Source organism: Simochromis diagramma, unplaced genomic scaffold, assembly GCF_900408965.1.
Source record: "Simochromis diagramma unplaced genomic scaffold, fSimDia1.1 OVJJ01000205.1, whole genome shotgun sequence".
NCBI lineage: Eukaryota > Metazoa > Chordata > Actinopteri > Cichliformes > Cichlidae > Simochromis > Simochromis diagramma.
The window spans coordinates 8,362,349-8,380,693 of NW_024386782.1; the positions used below are offsets into that span (position 1 = coordinate 8,362,349).

Below are 18,345 nucleotides of genomic sequence, written 5' to 3' on the forward strand. Positions count from 1 at the left end.
CCTGAGTGTAGAAAAAAAGTGCTTGTGTTAATGGGCGAATGAGGCATTGTAGAGTAGAAAAGCCTTTTATACAAGAATTTACTATTTAATTGAGCAACATGCTGTATAAATGCTGGATTTCGAAGCATTTTGTTTTTTTCCATAATTGTGTCACAGACACTTCTGACTATGTTTGGCCCCGTACAGATTTTTCTTTGGGCCCTTACCACCATGTCGTCCCCTGGGCTGTGCTGACAAACTACTCTGTAAGACACTTTCTGCCAAACAAATTGTTTCACAGTTGACGTCAAGAGGTTTGCAAGCATTTTCCACAAATGACAAGAGAGGAAGGGCAGGAAATAAAAGCAATATATTGCAACATCTGTCCACCTTTATCTAAACACAGTGAATATGTGCATGCTGTGTAAAGCCGGGGGGGGACTACTTGATAGTGATGTTGACTGGTCCCCTCTACCTTCTGAGCCCTGGGGCATTGAACCGGCTGCACTGTTATAAGTTATGTCTCTGGTTTTTCATTAAATATCTTAAAACCAAAGTCTGAGCTCTGTGCACAAGCCTCATGCTAATGAAAGATGAGGAACCTACAACTAACTCCTAAATATCCAGAACCTAACATTGCCATATTGAGCACATTGGCATCCCGGCATTAGCAATTAGCTTAAAGCTAATGTGGCTGTTATTTTATTTTTCAGTGTCACTGATCATCGTCCATTGCTGTTTAAGTCAGAGCAGCTGATATGGGCAGCCACAGGGGCTCCCCTGGTGGTTGCACTCTTGTGATTTGTAAATTGACCACCACCCAGGCATGAATTAAATCAGAAGACAGATTCTTTCTGTGCTACACAAATTGGAGACAGACTTTTTTTCCCCCCTTCTTTTGGATTTCATGGGTCCTTTGAGGATGGCTTACCAGGGGGCGGGAGAAGACCATTTAGTGTCTGTCTGGTTGTAATGGCTCCAACCCCATAATCGCCACTTCTCTCTCTCTTGCTCACTCTCTCTCTCTCTCTCTCTCTCACTCACACACGCACACACACACACAGACACCACACACACACTTAACTCCTGTCATAGTCACAGTTGCCTGCAAGGTTAGGGCCACAGAGATTGATTTTTTTTGTGCTTGGACCCAAGATATAAAGACATGCTGAGCACTCTGTCTGGATGCAGCCATCACTGCTGCGGTTAATATCAGCTCGGTGGTTAAAACGTTGCGGTTAATCATATATTGGTGCAGACTTTGGTTCATTCCCTTTCTTGTTATTCCAAGCAAATGGATAATCCTGTCCTTGGTCAATTAGTGTTTTGGATAATCACAGCTGTGACTAATTGGTACAGTGAGCAAGGGCTTGTTTTGGTTAATTACCGTTATTGTGGTGGGTCTTGCTGTGGGTAATGGCACCTATGGTTAAATTGTCACTCTGATTTATCACACCCAGGGCTCGTCTAGATCTGTGTACAAATGTCTGTCTTTTTATTCGAGGGGGGTTAAGAAAGTTAATGATGTTGTTTCTTAATTGTGCCAGCCAGGAGTCATGAACTCACCCTGCCAGGGTCAAAGGAAACTCTTGTTTTATCAACATATGATACTTGTGTAGGTTTTGTGGAATGTTTTGCTCGCATACTGCTTATCAGAAAGCAGGAAATGAAAGGATTGCCATTTAAAACAAGCAGAAATCCCACCACCCTCCCCTCTCTCTGCTGTTTTCACTTGCACTACTACGCCGAACATGGATTTCATGATAATGCCCTCTTTCCTCAAGGAAAATTGTATCCAAGTCATTATGGTCAGATCCTGTTATGGAAATAAGAGTATTGTCCATGGATACGATTGCTTTCTTTTTTTTTTTTTTTTTTTTTGGTTTGTTTTTTGAAAAATAGCTGCTTAAAGCAGGAAGTGCAAATGCAGCATTCCATGAAGGGGGAACAAAATCTCAAAACATTTGGTTTGTATTTCTTTTTACCCTCAAGGATGTTCGCATTATCATTCAATAAAGACTCTGGCCCACGAGAGACTTCCCCAGATTAGCTTTATTCTTTTTAAACAGAATATTAAATAATACACACTAAATATTCCATCGTCATTATTATTTTAGCTACCCATGGCTTTCTCTGACCTTCATGTCTTCAGTTGGAATGATTTTGCTTTTGTGATCTTTTTTTAATAATAATTATTATTATTATTTGTTTTCCAGTCCCTGCTCTTTGTCATTAAACTCAAGTTATGATTTGGGGGTGGAGGGAGTGCAAGCTGACAAATTTGTCTTGTCTCCATGGATACAGGCGATTGTGGACACTGTTGACAACCTCTTGAGGCCAGAAGCTCTAAAATCCTGGAAAGACATGAATTCCACGGAACAAACGCACGCCGCCACGATGCTGCTGGATACCCTGGAGGAAGGGGCGTTTGTCCTCGCGGAAAACCTGATTGAGCCCGCCATCGTGAAAGTTCCCGCAGAGAATATCCGTAAGTTCCTCTCCAGTAACTGAGAAAACCACATGTGCACATCCATCATTCACAGTCTGTGATGTTGATGGCTTTTCTTTTCTTTCGTTTTTTTTCCAGTCTCAGGGAGATAGTTTTAAACACAGCGGTAAAAATTGTCTCACATTCAGGCAGCTATTCTTTAAGAAGAGCGTCATTTTGAAAATAGCCACATCTCATCTCGTTTCACTGACGTCATAAGAAAAGATTTGACTCAAAAAAAGGGGGGAAAAAAAGCTAATTTGCCCTCAAAGGCAGGCACTTTATTATCAACATGATCTCATTCATATAAGTCAGCTGTGTGCAGTGAACTGTCATATTTCTACTCGTATCTCTTTGTTTCTATGGTTATGGTCCTCCACTTACCCTTTTTGTCTTATACCTCATTGATTTTTAATCTTTTTCTCGCATTGTAAAGTCACCTCATTGAATGGGTGCTGCCAGATGAACTGTCCAGACCTCTTGGAGGGGAAACAAAGAAACCAATTGAATGGCACTGCTCCATTCACATGGCACTCTATCTGTTCCCTCTAAGCCTTCCCCATTAATAAGTAGTTAGCCAAACTGATAAGGACTAGTTGCTCTGTCTTTACCAAAAGCACTGATTAACACATTGTGTAATATGTTTCACATTAGCCATTTAATCACTGCATTCAGACAGTTTTTATGAGCTTGTCAAGTGTTTGCTTATCTGCACAATATAGATAATGAAAAAACATAACTAAATATGACGAAACCTCAGAGAACAGCCTACCTGACCTCTCTTAAAAGAGTCGAAAAAAGCCGAAAATGATTGTTGATTCTAATTAGCAGTTTCCTCGAAGCTCAAATGGCATCTCCGGGCGAGTATCAAGGGCAGGGCGAGGGAAAAAAGGGAGAAAGGGAGCTAAAAGGTAGATGGCGGGTGGTAGTGGTGGTGGGGGGAACAGCTAGAGAACAATTCCTCATCTCCGTCTGTCAGAAGCCACCTATCTGAGGAAGTGAGGCCGTTTCTGATGGGAGGGAGTGTGCTGATACGTGTGTCCTCCTGACCCTTTAATAATTTCACACATCAAAGGGAGCACCACCCGGCAGCTGGCATACCAGAGAGAGGGGCTGCAGGAATTTGGAGGATTTTCAGAGATTTGCTCGTCGAGGCCCAGAGTTATCTGAACCCACAGGGGAAAGAAAAAGTAAAGTAAAAGCTCAATGATATTTTTGATCCTATGAATATTTGACATTCATGCCGCAGTAGGCTGCGTGCTTGAATTTGCTCATCTTCTATCGTTGCCCTTGTTGTTATTTTTTCTTCCGCTCCTGCCTCCAAGGCTTTCACAATGCCAGCCAACAGCTTAGTGACATGGTTTTTTAAGTAAATGACACTCGACGGGGTTTTGCCAATAAGACTGGATTCTGTTACTGGTACAATGAACCTCGAGTCTTTACACATACCCCACTGGGCCTGAGCGATAGAGTTCTATTAAACACCATGTAATGCTTCTCAAATGTTGCCTATGAGTAATACATCTCCCCCTCTCTCAATCTCTCTGTCGCTTTCCCTTTTACCTCGGCCATCTCTCAGTGTTGGAGGTGTGTGTGCTAAGCACCGACGGGCAGGTGCAAGACTTCAGATTTCCACAGACGAGCAAGAGCGGAATGACTCTTCAGCTGTCTTCCAACACGGTGAAAGTCAACAGCAAAAACGGTGAGAGAACGTCACCGCAGAAGAAACACCTAGCTGATCAGATGGTTCGATGGTAGTTCATAACCATGTCCTAATTCACATAGTTGTTTTCATTTGGGTAATTAAGTTGGGATAATGCCTTAAAGTGATTTTACGTGCTAAGGCATTCTGAATCGGATTAGTAAGACATTTGTGAAATATGCTCATTGATTTATTTATTTTTTGCCGGGAGTTACAATGTGAGTCTCATACACTGCACTGTATGGGGTAATATAATCAGGAGGTTATTAGCTTAGCTTAGCATAAATCCTGGAACGAATTAGCGATGCTAAAAGGCAATGCTCCTTGGATATGGGTCAACAAAAACAACCGTTGTTTAGGTTTCATGTGTTTGTGCATGTCTATGCTGAAGTATTGCTTGACCTGTTTGTTCTCAAAGTTGTTGTTTTTTGTTTTTTTTAATTATATGTGTCATCTAGGACTGCTGGTTTAGCTTACTGGGTTGAGCGGTTGACTTGTGTGCTGCGAGGCTCATGCAGAGGCCTGGGTTCAAATCTGCCCCAAGGGTTGTTACTGTGTGTCTTTCTGCCAGTTTCTCTGTCTTACTTCCGCTGTCCAGTCACAATAAATGCTAAAAGCTTAAACACTGGGCATTTTAGCTATTTGCTATTCATGTATAATCCAGGTTTTGTGGACATAAATGGGATGTTATTGTCCTGAAATGAAAACTATCGGATGCTTTCATAAGGTTTTAACGATGCATAAAGGCTTAAAAAAACCCTGTTGCTCGGTGGTTGCTTGGAAGCATGATAACATCATAATATCTGATATAGATAAGAACCAGTGACTACGTAAAAGACTTACAGGGGCCTAAGATGTTCCTGATGAGCTTAGGAGGAGTTTGTGAACAAACAAACACACACGCAGATCTGAGATTAGTGATCTAATCTTAACATTTTGATATTTCGAGGAAGGGGGGGGGAAAGTGTAACGATCACTTTTGCAGAAAACAGAACTTCTGCTCAAAATGTTTCAGAAGTTTCTGGTGAGGTGGAATACTAAATAGAGGACTTTCACCCAGGAGATTGGGACGCTTGTTGTATGCATAACCATAACTCACTGCTCATTAGTTTTAGTCTTTGTTTGATTTTTGCGTTAATGTTGAGGCTTTCAGTTGGAGTATTGTTAGGCTGAACCAAACTACCTGGTCTAGATAAAGATCATGGTTTTGGTCAAAAAGCCCCAAAGGCAAATGTCTCCCATGTGCACCTGGCTTTTAATCTTTTTTATCTTTTCCCAGTGACATGGTCGGTTAGTGGCAACAATGGACATTATGATGTTGCTGGAGCAACGCAGCGAAAGCACATCATTTTGCAATGAAGAGTCTTAAGGTTGCCATTAAAAATAGTTTTAAAAACATGCAAAACATGAAGAACATGGATCAGATGTTTCATATTTTAAAATTAATCTTAATTATCACTGTAATGAGTAAAGCATAGTGCGCTTTGCAGCAGTCAGACAGATGAGTTGTGCACCTCATCTGTCTAACTGGCTCGACATCCTGTGTGTTCATTGGCAGAGGCACCAGTTTTAACAATCTATATATTTTATATAAAATGCAGTGAGCAGTGTTATTTTGGGGGAGTGAATTATTACTGTTTGGTAGATAACTGTAAATTATGTCTAACGCTGTACTTCTTATTGTTTGCTATAGGTGTAGCCAAGCTGGTATTTGTACTCTACAAGCACCTGGGTCAGTTCCTCAGCACAGAAAATGCCACATTGCGGGGAATGGGAGACCTGAACAAACACAACCTCTCTCTCACTGTCAACTCCCACATCCTGTCAGCCTCTATTACAAAGGAGTCGAGCCGTGTGTTTGTGGCAGACCCCGTGATCTTCACACTGGAGCACCTGGATGTAAGCCTCCCTCGGAGATTTACCCTGACCACACTATAGAGCCAGGCTGTCAAAAAACAGGATAGACTGCGATACCTTTTACAGTAAAGGAGAAACCGTGTGCCGTTAGTGATGATTAGCACCATTTTGATCTTTCTCCTTCACAAATAATTGAGTACGTTTTTTTTAAAATCGAAAAAAAAAGGAGAAGTAAACACATGACTGACGTGCTTTAACTGCGCATATTCATAAATGTTAAATTTTTTCCCCCTCTCTGCTTTTGTGTTTTGCAGAAAGAACATTATTACAATCCCAACTGTTCCTTCTGGAATTACTCAGAGAGGAGCATGATGGGATACTGGTCCACTCAGGGTTGTAAACTGCTGGAAACCAATAAGAGCCACACCACTTGCTCGTGCAGTCACTTGACCAACTTTGCCATCCTCATGGCTCATCGGGGAAATGTGGTAAGTGGCCCTCGCCTTGTGGCTCGCTGAAGCTATTTTTCTGTCTCAATTACTCGTTCTTCTGTCTCACTTAAAGATTTGTGCACACGCGGCAAGAACAAGAATGGCATTTCAGTGGAGATAATTAGATTATAGCTGGAGGAGAAGGTAAGGGCAGGGAAGAAAGGGAGAAGTGGAGAAAAGGCAGCAGGGCTGTCGCTTTAAAAGTGCGAGTTTGTGTCAGGAAGTGCCATACCATTATCAGAAGTAATTATGTTCTACCTGTGATCCATGTCTAATATCCCTCTGTGCATATGTCTCAGAGAATCATGGGAAACAACATAACTTCAGCTTTAACTTGTGTCTCCACCCCTCTTGAAGTGGTGTTGGACCCATTTGGTCGCGAAATGCAATTACAATCCAATTACATGATAAATAGCATGTGCAGCGAGGACCTAGCCAGTAATAAATGTAGAGGATAAGTTTGTGGTTTGTCTAATAATACGTCCCAACTCATGAACTCTATGCCTGTCATCTGTCTTAACCTCAACCTTAACCACAGCTTGAAACCAGAGCCCTGAGGCTAGGCTTAGCCCCACCAATCCCCTACACATCACCTCAACTGTAACTCCTGCCCTCAATAAAATTACAAATATCACAGGAGGAATTGGCTCACTTTGAGGCCACCATGTCCTTGAGTGATATTTTTTTATGGTCGTGTCTGCTATTTTCACTTTTGCCAGGTGGCCGTCTTGAAACACGCTCAGTTTTGGACCTCCTGAAACGCAGCGTGATTCAACCGCAAAGCGAGAACGCGGATGCCACATGTTCACAGCTCTTTTTGTGGCATTTTTCTGTTGATGTCACTTTCTGCAACACTTTCTCGTGAAACTTCATGAGCTCTAATGAGATTAAAGGATAGTTGCGTGGTTTTAATCAGTCAAGTTGTCATATGAATACCAAAACATGTTGTGGATTCTCTAATCATTAATATCAGCAAGGTGATGCGACTTTCCCAGTAATAAGCGAGGATTAAACACTCCAGAGATTTTGATTCAGTGACAACATACAGGGTGCGTGTGTGTCCCCATTAGGCCAGCACAGCTTCACTCATTACGTGCTCAAACGCTGCCCATTATAATGAGAGGTGCAAAGTTTAAAGTCAGTCCGTGCTTTCTCTATTTGTCTGCAGAGGGACGGGAGCGTGCACGAGGTTCTCCTCACCGTCATCACCAGGATGGGCATTGCTGTGTCTCTGGTCTGCCTGGCCATCAGCCTCTTCACTTTCTGCTTCTTCAGAGGTCTGCAGAGTGACCGCAACACCATTCACAAAAACCTGTGCCTCAACCTGTTCATCGGCGAGCTTCTCTTTCTTGTGGGCATCAACATGACAGAACCAAAGGTACCGTGGAAGTGACTCTGCAGAAGGTTTTAATTTCACACTACTGATTAATAGTCTCATCTGCTGTAATTAACCTTTTGTACGCCTGAATTTTCCCTTCAGTTTTCCTTTGAAGTGGCAAACCAAAAAAAAAAAATCCACATTAGATTAAAATATCATATTTCTATTAGGAGTCTGCCAGTGGTAGAATTTAATGCAGATATTAAAAGCAGGAGTTTTATGGCAGCAACGTATTTATTTGAAATCAAATATTCTCCCTGTAATTTAATCACAGATGTCTGAAATTATTTATGTTTTTGTTGAGGTTTTGCAAACATGTAACTGCTAACAATGGGATGTTAACTTTTGCAACACTTTGGGCGTGTGACAATCATGTTGACAGTGTCCCCCAGTTTCACCGGCCTAGAGAACAGTCCGGGGCCATCTGGGAAACACAGAGCGTGAGGCAAAAATGTGTATTCGCAACTTTTTGGCGAGTGGTTAATGGACGCTGCTGACAGTCACTGGGAAAGTCGGTTGCTAAAGATCCAGTTACACAGGCCTGGAGGCTGGTTAATGACCTGCCCCCGGCTGTGAGGAAACTGGTTGTTGAAACTTTGCCTTCCTTTGCGTTGAGAGCAAAACTAACACAAGAGGTTAAAGGGCTTAAACCCCAAAATATAAATATAAAAGCTTTAAAGTAAATAAAAGGCTTTGTTTAGGAATTATTTAACCATTTTATAATTTTACGGTTTGGGTTTTGGAACATAACTCTTCATATCATTTTAAGAGGATGTAAAAATTGAGTCTGCTGTAAGATTCCTCCAGAATATTCAATTTAAACCAAGTTTGCAGTTGGAAAATCTGCTTTCATGAGTGAGGAGCGGTTTGACTTGGCTAGCTGCAGTTGGCCTGCAGATTTACACTGAATCAGGTCCACAGTCAGGTACAGCTTAATCTCTCTCTCTCACACTCACCTATCTCAGAAGTATTTAAATTTATGTAAAAGATTTCTGTTTTGTTTACTAGCTTAAAAGGGGAATAAAGAAACTGGTTGCTTGGGGGGGGAAAAGTTATATTTCTCTCCTGGTCTGTGTTTGCTCTGGTCTCACATTGCTGCGGTTGCCTGTAGTTTTCATGGGAGATGCCAACTTGTCTGCAAACACTGATTAACTAAAAGCTGAGCAGCAGTGAGACTTGGAAGAAGCTCGACACAAACTTGAAATGGAGAACGTTTGCCTCAGTCATACCTCAGCTAACACAAGGAGATTTTTGGTGCAGCATCCTCTTTGTGATCGATTTCACCTGACAGCCAGCAACCACACACGTTACACTCTTCAGAAATGTGCACGTGACATCATGCGAGAAACCTCAACGGATACTTTGAGATCTGTGGAATCTGTTACATTTATAGGAGGAAGATGCAGATTTTTAAATTCTAATAAAGTGTGAAAAATGAGTGTTTGAACTATTTGATCAATAGAAAAATGAAAGTACCTCCAAACATCTGATTCTGATATTTATGAAGCTGATTTGTTGCTAGATATTTTTTATATAAAAAGACTAAAATACATCTTTACTCACTGAATATGTAGCTTCTTAATTTCAAACTTTGACAGAAATGTATATCTCAAAACATGATAAAAAGCTTAATCTTTGCATCAGTTAACATCCATCTAAAAGATAAAGGTAATAATTATCAATCATTGCTATGCTTTTAGCTCTGGTTTGGTGTCCAATGACTCCCAGTGAAAGTGTTATTAAGCTGCTAAAAGCGTCGCTTCATCATTTATAGGAGTGTGCAGCATATATTTGGTCTTACTAAGGCACATTTCTGATCCCACAAATGACAACAACAAAGCTGTGGACTAAAAAACAAACTTTTTCAGCTAAAAGATGCAGAAATCTGCTAGCATACATCTGCAAACATCTAGTCCTGTCTTAATAAAAATAAATAACTAGACTAACTTAAACTAACCACCCTTCTAAAGCAAAAACATACAGATTTGTGTTAAATACTATAGACAAGTCATTTTTGGTAATAATGAAAAAGGGAAAAAAATCTTTCTATTTATTTATCTTTTGACTTTTATTTTCAGTATAGAAAAATAATGATAAAAACATGGAGGTTGTGTGGAAAGTGCTGGCAAAAGCACAAGGTAAGGTCACCATCAGGGGGTTCCACAGGTTTCGCAGGGATAAGGTCATCCGGGTCAGGAGTGTTGTTTTGTAGTATAGAATTACACATTTATTATGGTTGCTTTGATTGGTGTTATGACACTCTGAATTCCTCTCAGCCCAGACAGCAGAAAGCTGACCGCATGAATAAACCTTTCCAAAGCAGCAGGGAGGGAAGCGTGTTCATCCAAGGCGCAGGGTTTAGTAAAATTAGCTCTTTCACTGTCCTTTTACCTCTGCGTGTAACGTCTGCTTGTATTTTCTCATCAGCTGGTCTGCTCCATCATCGCTGGAGTTCTCCACTTCTGCTTCCTGGCCGCGTTCGTGTGGATGTGTTTGGAGGGCGTGCAGCTGTACCTCATGCTGGTCGAGGTGTTTGAGAGCGAGTTTTCACGCAGGAAGTATTACTACATGTCTGGGTACCTCATCCCAGCCGTGGTGGTGGGCATCTCAGCGGCCATTGACTACAGAAGCTACGGCACTCAGCGGGCGTAAGTGTGGGATCTTTGCAGAGGCTGCTCTTCCCGGGATAAATATCACAAGCTTTAGTCCTCCCTTCTCCCCACTGCGACACACCCACACAGCATGTACTGTATGTGCTAATGATAGTAATATCACAAAGAGTAGTCCACCTCTGGCCCCTTGGCAAATTTACAGCCTGTCATTGCTAAAAGAAGAGGCTGTGAGCAAAGTAGCTGCATTAATGAATGTGCTGGCTAGCTGCACTCGCTCGCTGGGTTTTTAGTCTTGTGGATGTGGATAATTGCCGCCCATGTCAGTTAAAAGTTTATGCACTCCTCTGCTGGTCTTCATCCAAGCAGCAAGCTTTATGATTTGTAAAACTGCGAGTCCTCTCTAATTTATGGAATTTAAGTAAACCGCCTTTTTCAGACTCTATTTTCCATTCTGTTTCCCGGTGATAAACGTGGGCTGAGGTGCAATTCATTCTTAAACTGTCTACATTACAATGTTTACTGTTCTTACATACACACAGATATCCCACATTTGTAGACATTTGCAGACTGTGAAGTCATGAGTCCAGTAACCACTGGCTTTTACACTGCAGCTTCTCATGGCACGAGGCCAGCACTCCCTTAAGGTCGGGTTTTCTTCCTTGCGGTCAAAGGAGTTTCTATTCTGTTGCTGCGGCCTATCATGCAGCCGGCTCTGCTGGACTCCGATCAATGAGAAGCAACTTTGTTTTCACAAAGAGACGATTTAATGAACTGAACACCACCTTTTACACCCTATAGGTGCTGGTTAAGAGTCGACAACCATTTCATCTGGAGCTTCATCGGACCTGTAACCTTCATAATTGTGGTAAGTTGTAAATTTGTGCACGCGTGTGATAACTTTTTGTTCTTTGAAAGAAAAGCTCAGAGAATAGTTTATAGATTTCTCTCTCTCCGTCTGTGCTGGCAGCCTCTTAGCTCTGCTTTCTCAGATCAATTTGCATGAAAGGAAAGTGGTCCCATTATAGCTGACACGAGGACATCAGTGTCCACTCAGCTATGAAATCCTCTGAAATCAGAATTGGTGAGCGGCAACAACTTGAAGCTGTTTGGTCCTTGCTGTACATCTAGAGAATACTCCCCTGCTGCAATCAGGAGGAGAAATCGTTTCAGGCATGAAGGTCATTTGCTCAGTGGGAAAACAAGGGTGATGGTGGCGGGGGGTGGGGATGGGGTGGTGAACATGGAAGTAATGAGTGGGTGGGCCAGACAACTATTACCACAGCTCATAGCCCTGCTGAGGATTATGACGCATCCCCAGCCAATCCTAGAGCGCGGACATCTCCATCTTCACCTTTTAATATTTCATGCACGGCGCTGGGTGTTCACCATGTGCATAGACACACGCACAACATGTGTGCATCACATGCATGCATTCAGCATGACCTAAGCAGACCCAGAGCGCTTATCCATATAGGCGTATATAGTAACACGTATGTAAATCTGTCCATAGGCTCCAGATGGACGCCAGACCCCGTGTAGGCAGCCCCTGTTATATGCTCTTGATTTGGCAGGGAAGTACAAATTTTAGATGGCACATGCAGTTCGCCTCATCTTTCTGCAGAGTGCCCCCTTTACTCCATTCCTCGCTGTCTGTCTCATCGTATCTGTGTCACCACTTACAGCTGTGTTAAATGCATCTCCAGCCTCTCGACTCAAGCAGACGTAAATCGGCCCCTGTGGCTGGGAGACAAAACACGGCATTACTCTAAGCTGTGATCTAAAAGCCTCTTTCTGTCTTTTTAGCCACTCCTTTTTCTTCCATCTTTCTCAACGCCGCTGTTGTTGGTTTCCATCTGCGTTCCACTCACAGCCTCTTTGTTTCCATTTAGGACCCTGCTTTTGTTGCCGCCTGTGTTCTCGGGATGCGTTCACGCGGGATAATGACGGGGATCTTGCCGCTGATTTGTGAATGAGAATTGAAACTGAAATATTTGATAAACTGGAGAGCACTACATCTCGATCATTAGGGGTCCGTTTTCATGCCAACTCGTGCCTTTTATTATCCGCCGTTCACGCTCGATGCGCTTGAAAAATGCACGCCCGGAGCAGGTTTTTGAGGGTAGAAGTTTTTCATGTGATAAGACTCCGGATCAATTTTTTTCCTTTTTTGTTTTTCGTTGAATATTAACAGAAGTACATTTCAAAGGTTGAATGTGGTATCGTGCCAAATTGAAGTGCATCTCCTCCCTTTCCCTTTGTGGCTACAGGCCTGCAGTGCTTAGAGAGTTAGAGATAGAGACATCCTGAAAGCATCGAAACCTTTCTGGATGTATGGCTTGAATCACTTAAATGTTTTTTTCCTGGCCTCGGTGAAGCTTGTTTTTAAAACATGACATTCAAACTCTATACTTTCCCCACTAGATTTAACTTTTTTTTTTCTCTCCCGGCACTCTTGCCTGCACTTTATTAGATCTGTTTCATCAGATAGACGTCCCTTATTTTGTGGATATGTACTCTGTGTTTGGAATCAGCTGTAATGACAAACATGAGGGAGAAATTTCGAATGTAGCCGATGTTGAATATCGAAGCTGTGTGAAGCAGACCAAGGCGATAACCTCTCACAGTTGTTTTTCCTCTTTGAAAGTCAATGTACTTTGTGATCTGCACAGAGGCATTAAATTTTCATATTCCTCTCGGTAAAGGTGTGTTTGTGTTGACACACGCCACGGAGCCAGCGAGAGAATAGCTTCAAAAAATATTCTGGTTGAAAATGTAAAATGTTAAGGGAGCTGTTTTCTGCACTGACTACTTTTTAATTTCAAGATTTCCATTTGCATATATAGAATTAAAGAAATCAAACACAAGGTCAGCGTGACAGTAAAGGATCGGAGCACTTGCTCCATTCGTTGGTGGTAACAGCAGGAATCACGTGACTACCTAAATGCGTTCTGTTAACCCTTATGTGGCATCTGTTTTGACAGGTCAATGTCATCTTCCTGGTGGTGACCATGTACAAGATGGTGAAGCATTCCACCTCCATGAAACCTGACTCGTCCAGGATCGGGGGTATAAGGTGAGGGAGGCGGGGGGGTGTCACTCTAGTCGATAAGGAGGCTGAGCTGTGGCTGCTTGCTGTTAGAGTGTGTGTGTGTTTGCTGAGCGGGGGGAGTGGGAGGAAAAATAATATGCACCATTACTGCTTTTGCCTACCTCCTGAAATTTCAAAAGCAGCTTCTGACCTACACGTTTATTTGATTTTCTCCTCTCTTAAACCCGACCAGACCAGTAATTTTCCCTTTAGATTTTATTTCAGTCCGTAGGTGGTGCCTTTTTAGTTCATTTTATGATTTCTGTATTTGCGCTACGCTGGGGTATATTGCCTTTTTTTTTTTTTTTTTTTTTTTTTTTTTTTTTTTTTATTTCTTCATAACTGCAATTCTGACCTTTGTATCTTTTTGCTCCTGTGTTGGCATAGTTTATAGGCTTCTTTGAAAGGCGGATTCAACCGCAATCTTTTCAGATTTGAAGTTTTAAAACAAAAACAGGGGGGCCTCAGTGTTTTCGTTTTCTGTCTGCTGCGTTTGGTTGTGAAAAGACGAAAGCCTCTGACCGTTTCTATGCCTGGATTCTTGCTCAACAATATGTTCGAGGGCAGGCCAACATATGTTATGTGGGTGTCTGATTCAAAGACATTCACTCTGATTTTGGTCCAAACCCAAGATAAGGCATTGAACTGGTTTTTGGATTTTTTTGCACAGACAAAACTCACATTTATGGATGCTGGATTTCTCACATTATAATAAGTACTCAGTAGTCATTAACCGTTATGGTCCAACTTGAATCTGCTATGAATTTGGTCTCTGACTCAAATTTAGGAACTTGTTAAACAATGAAATAACATCTTCGCTGCATTAGACAGCAAGCAGAATTAGGCGTCATTTTCAACATTGTTCACTGTGATTTTTCTCCCACCGACAACATGCTGTTGTCCCATTTATTTCCAGGCTCATGGTATCTCTCTGGGGATGCCTTACTTCTCTCTTGTGTGTCAGTAACAACCAGGCATCGCCACTGAAACTGACTGTCGAGTTATCTTATATTCTGGAAACCACCAAGGAAAATCCTGCTGTGTTTGCAGTCTTGTTAGACAACAATTCAGAGGAAGACCAAGGAAATTTCCTAACTGTCAGACAGTGAACGTGCACTGTCTGCAAAATTTGTATCAGCATTTTTACACTTTGCCACCACTAGTGCAAATTGTCAAGCAAAAAAAAACGGTGTTTCAAAAAGGTGTTGTCCAGGAGTGGAGAAGCAGGGAATTTAGGATTTTTTGCTGTTTTAATGTTGCTCTTTCCTGTCTTTTGCAGGTCATGGGTGTTAGGAGCCTTTGCTCTACTTTGTCTTTTGGGGCTGACGTGGTCCTTTGGCTTGTTCTTTCTCAATGAGTCCTCTATAGTGATGGCTTACCTCTTTACCATCTTCAACACTCTGCAAGGGATGTTCATCTTCATCTTTCACTGCCTGCTGCAGAAAAAAGTAAGATTTGTCCTTCTGTGTCTCAGATATGCTGTAAAATAGATTAACAGTAAGGTGAAAAACTGTTTGCCTTTTCTTAGTTTTTTGCGTATTTGTCACATTTACATGCTTTAGATTGTCAAACAAATTTTAATATTAGACAAAGACAACCCGAGTTGATACAAAATGCACTTAAATGATGATTTCATTTATTAAGTGGAAAAAAGCTATCCACACCTAGCTGGGCCTATGTGGAAAAAGTAATTGCCCCCCCTTATTAAATCATGAATTAACTCTGATTTACCAAAATGTTTTGGAAAGCCAGACCTGTTGAATCAAGAAATCGCTTAAATATTACCTGCCTGACAAAGTGAAGTAAGCTAAAAGATCATAGAAAGCCAAACATTACGGTCAGATCTAAAGAAACAGCAGACAAGCAAAGGCACTTACATCTATCAGTCTGCCAAGGATTGCAAAGCCACTTCTAAGGCTTTGGGATGCCAGTGAACCACAGTGAGAGCCATTATTATCCACAAATGGAGAAAACGCGGAACAGCAGCCTATCAAAATTACTCCAAGAGTGCATCGACGGCTCATCCAGGAGGTCACAAAAGACCCCAGAGCAACATCTGAAGAACTTCAGGCCTCAATTGTCTCAGTAAAGGTCAGAGTTCATGATTTAACAGTTGGAGAGTGCCAAGAAGAAAATCACCGCTGACCAAAAAGAGCACAAAGGCTTGTCTCACATTCGTCAAAAAATAACCAAGGGAAGATATTCTGTGGACTGCCGAAAAATACTTTTTTACAGAAGACTAGGAAGGTTTGGATGGCTTTCTAATAAATTTAATCACCGTTTGTATTTACTTTAATTATCTTTGTCTAATTTCTTTGATGATCTGAAACATGAAAATGTGACAAATATGCAATATTTATGCGGGAATTTGTTTAGTCACAATAATTACACTCCCGGCATCTGTGTGGGGATGTAGCTCAGTGGTAGAGTGTATTAGGCCCTGGGTTCAGTCCCCGGTATCTCCACATTTTGTGGCTTCGTTGTGTTGCGGTTTACTCATTTCCAACCATAGAGACAAATGGCCTTTGCGATTGAGTCAGAAAGGGCATCCAGTGTAAAACTGCCAAATCAAACATGTTCAGTTACCTGCTGTGGTTACCCGCTGTGAATAAGGGAGCAGCTGAAAGTAGCTTTTAATTATCCAACATTGTGACAGCTATGATTTGAGTTGTCTTCTCTCATTTTGTAAACTAAAGGAAGAGAATTACTTAAACAAGTCTATTAATAAGTTTTATTAATAATTAATCACTCTAAGTGATTAGTTGATTGGCAGGAAATTAGCGAGGAGATATTAACTAGTTAACTAATTGCACAGTTGGTTTATAGTTACTTTTTAGGACAAATATGAACAGCTTGTTGCAGGTTTTCAAATGTCAGGATATTTTTTTGCCTTTCTTTGTCCTCTATGGTAATAAATTAATTTCATTTTAAACTGCTGTAGAGACAGAACAATATGTGTGTTAACTGTTATCTATAATTGTCTTTTTTAAAATAGAGGAAACATTCAGTAATTGTTTCACCTTTTCTAAAAGGGGGAATTTTCTAAAGATTTAAGCTAAGATTTGCCTGCTTGTCACTGAATCTAAAGTAGATTCCAGGTGTGGCTATTTGTATTTCTTTATAGGAGCATTTCCAGTTTATTTTATTTATTTATTTATTTTTATTATTATTATTTTTTACTGGTATTTCATATATTCATACGTAGCAACACTCATGTCAAAATGCTTTCTTGTTACAATATTGCAATATGCTGCACACTGTTTGTTATTCCTGCCCTTACACATATGACATTTAAACTGCTGTCAGCTGGATGGCATTTGATAAAGATTTGGGATTTGCATCTCTCGGGGGGGGGGGGCTGCTGTCTGTGTCTGTATGCTGAGTTTGTCCTGATCTTTTATTCCTCTGCAGGTACGCAAAGAGTACAGCAAATGTTTCCGTCAGTCCCAGTGCTGCGGGGCGCTGCCGTCTGAGGGTTCCCACAGCTCAGCCAAGACAGCCACGTCTCGATCCACGGCCCGCTATTCGTCCGCTACTCAGGTACACACCAGAGAATCTGGCATATCAAGGTTTGGGATTTAGAGAACTGTACCTTAAAATGGACTGCACCGCACAGAATGAGTAATTCATTAATTACTGAACATTTTACGGGCTTTTCATAAAGTATTTTTCGCTACCTTCTTGCACTTTTGAAGGCCAAAATAAAACAAAGTATTTAGCCCTGTTTTCTTAAACATATATAGACTCTAAGCCATTTTAAGACTGAGCTACAAATGGCCTTCAGGCTGAGTGCTTTTCCATGAGTACAGACAAGGTGTGAAGTTTGAGAGACAAAGTAACACACTCTTATCTTTTGATTGAAAATATAAAAGTGTTGAAAAGGACTCTTAAACGCTAAATTTGCACTTTCTTCCGCAAAGCCAAGCTTCTCTACAGAGGTTGGGCATTGAAATAGAAATGTCACAGAGTGCAGTGCGTTATGTCACATTTCAGCCTTCACATTGTAGCTTAAGTGTAGTTTTCAGATTGTTCGGCTGTGTAATGGTAAATGTTAGTGATCAAAGGATGGACTTGAAGTTTTCTTGTCGCTTGTGTTAAGAAATCTTTCCTTTTTAAAATCCCGAAAAGACATTTACACCCAGTGCTTCTTTCATATGTGTGTTATCGTGGCCGTAGGTAGACCCTATTTGAAAATTGTAAAAAAAAACCCAAAAAAAACCCCAGATACATGCATGTGGCAATATCTTCTTTCTTGTCTTTGTGAGAGCTATCTTAAGAGCACCTCTGGGAATTTAGCGGATGCTCCTGCTCTTAGCATCTGAAGAAAAAAGAAAAAAAAATGCTGCTCAGGGCCGATCTCTCAAATTACAAACCGTAAGACTCTCAGCGTATCCATTTTTGGTTGGATCAATAGCACGTGAAGCGCTTTGTTGTACCCGAACACAAACATGTCATCAAGCGGTGAATGAGCTGGATATTTTTTTTTTTTTGTGTACAAGTGCAGGTTTGAAGCACAAACTCGCATAGCCACTCAACCCTTTGGGGCAAAAAAGCCTTCAATAAAAGTCGCGCCGTGTTGAGTCCTGATCAGTGGCTGCCTTTTTTCTCAACCCAGAGCCGCATCAGGCGGATGTGGAACGACACTGTGAGGAAGCAGTCAGAGTCCTCCTTCATCTCAGGAGACATAAACAGCACCTCCACACTCAACCAGGGTAAGCAGCCATCTCTCCTTCGCCACCGCCAGACGAGA

At 41.5% G+C, this 18,345-nt stretch overlaps 1 protein-coding gene across 12 annotated transcripts in view; it reads left to right on the forward strand.

The window, feature by feature from the left end:
- Positions 1-18,345, forward strand: part of LOC120726862 (adhesion G protein-coupled receptor L2-like) — an 89,157-nt gene that overhangs the window by 62,906 nt on the left and 7,906 nt on the right. For all 12 annotated transcript variants that reach the window (XM_040020851.1, XM_040020899.1, XM_040020879.1 and 9 more), the window contains 11 exons: positions 2,284-2,467; positions 4,047-4,169; positions 5,863-6,068; positions 6,341-6,514; positions 7,686-7,895; positions 10,323-10,543; positions 11,306-11,372; positions 13,489-13,580; positions 14,875-15,043; positions 17,007-17,135; positions 18,211-18,307. In XM_040020851.1, coding sequence (XP_039876785.1) covers positions 2,284-2,467; positions 4,047-4,169; positions 5,863-6,068; positions 6,341-6,514; positions 7,686-7,895; positions 10,323-10,543; positions 11,306-11,372; positions 13,489-13,580; positions 14,875-15,043; positions 17,007-17,135; positions 18,211-18,307 — 1,672 coding nt within the window. The remainder of the gene's footprint in view (positions 1-2,283; positions 2,468-4,046; positions 4,170-5,862; positions 6,069-6,340; positions 6,515-7,685; positions 7,896-10,322; positions 10,544-11,305; positions 11,373-13,488; positions 13,581-14,874; positions 15,044-17,006; positions 17,136-18,210; positions 18,308-18,345) is intronic.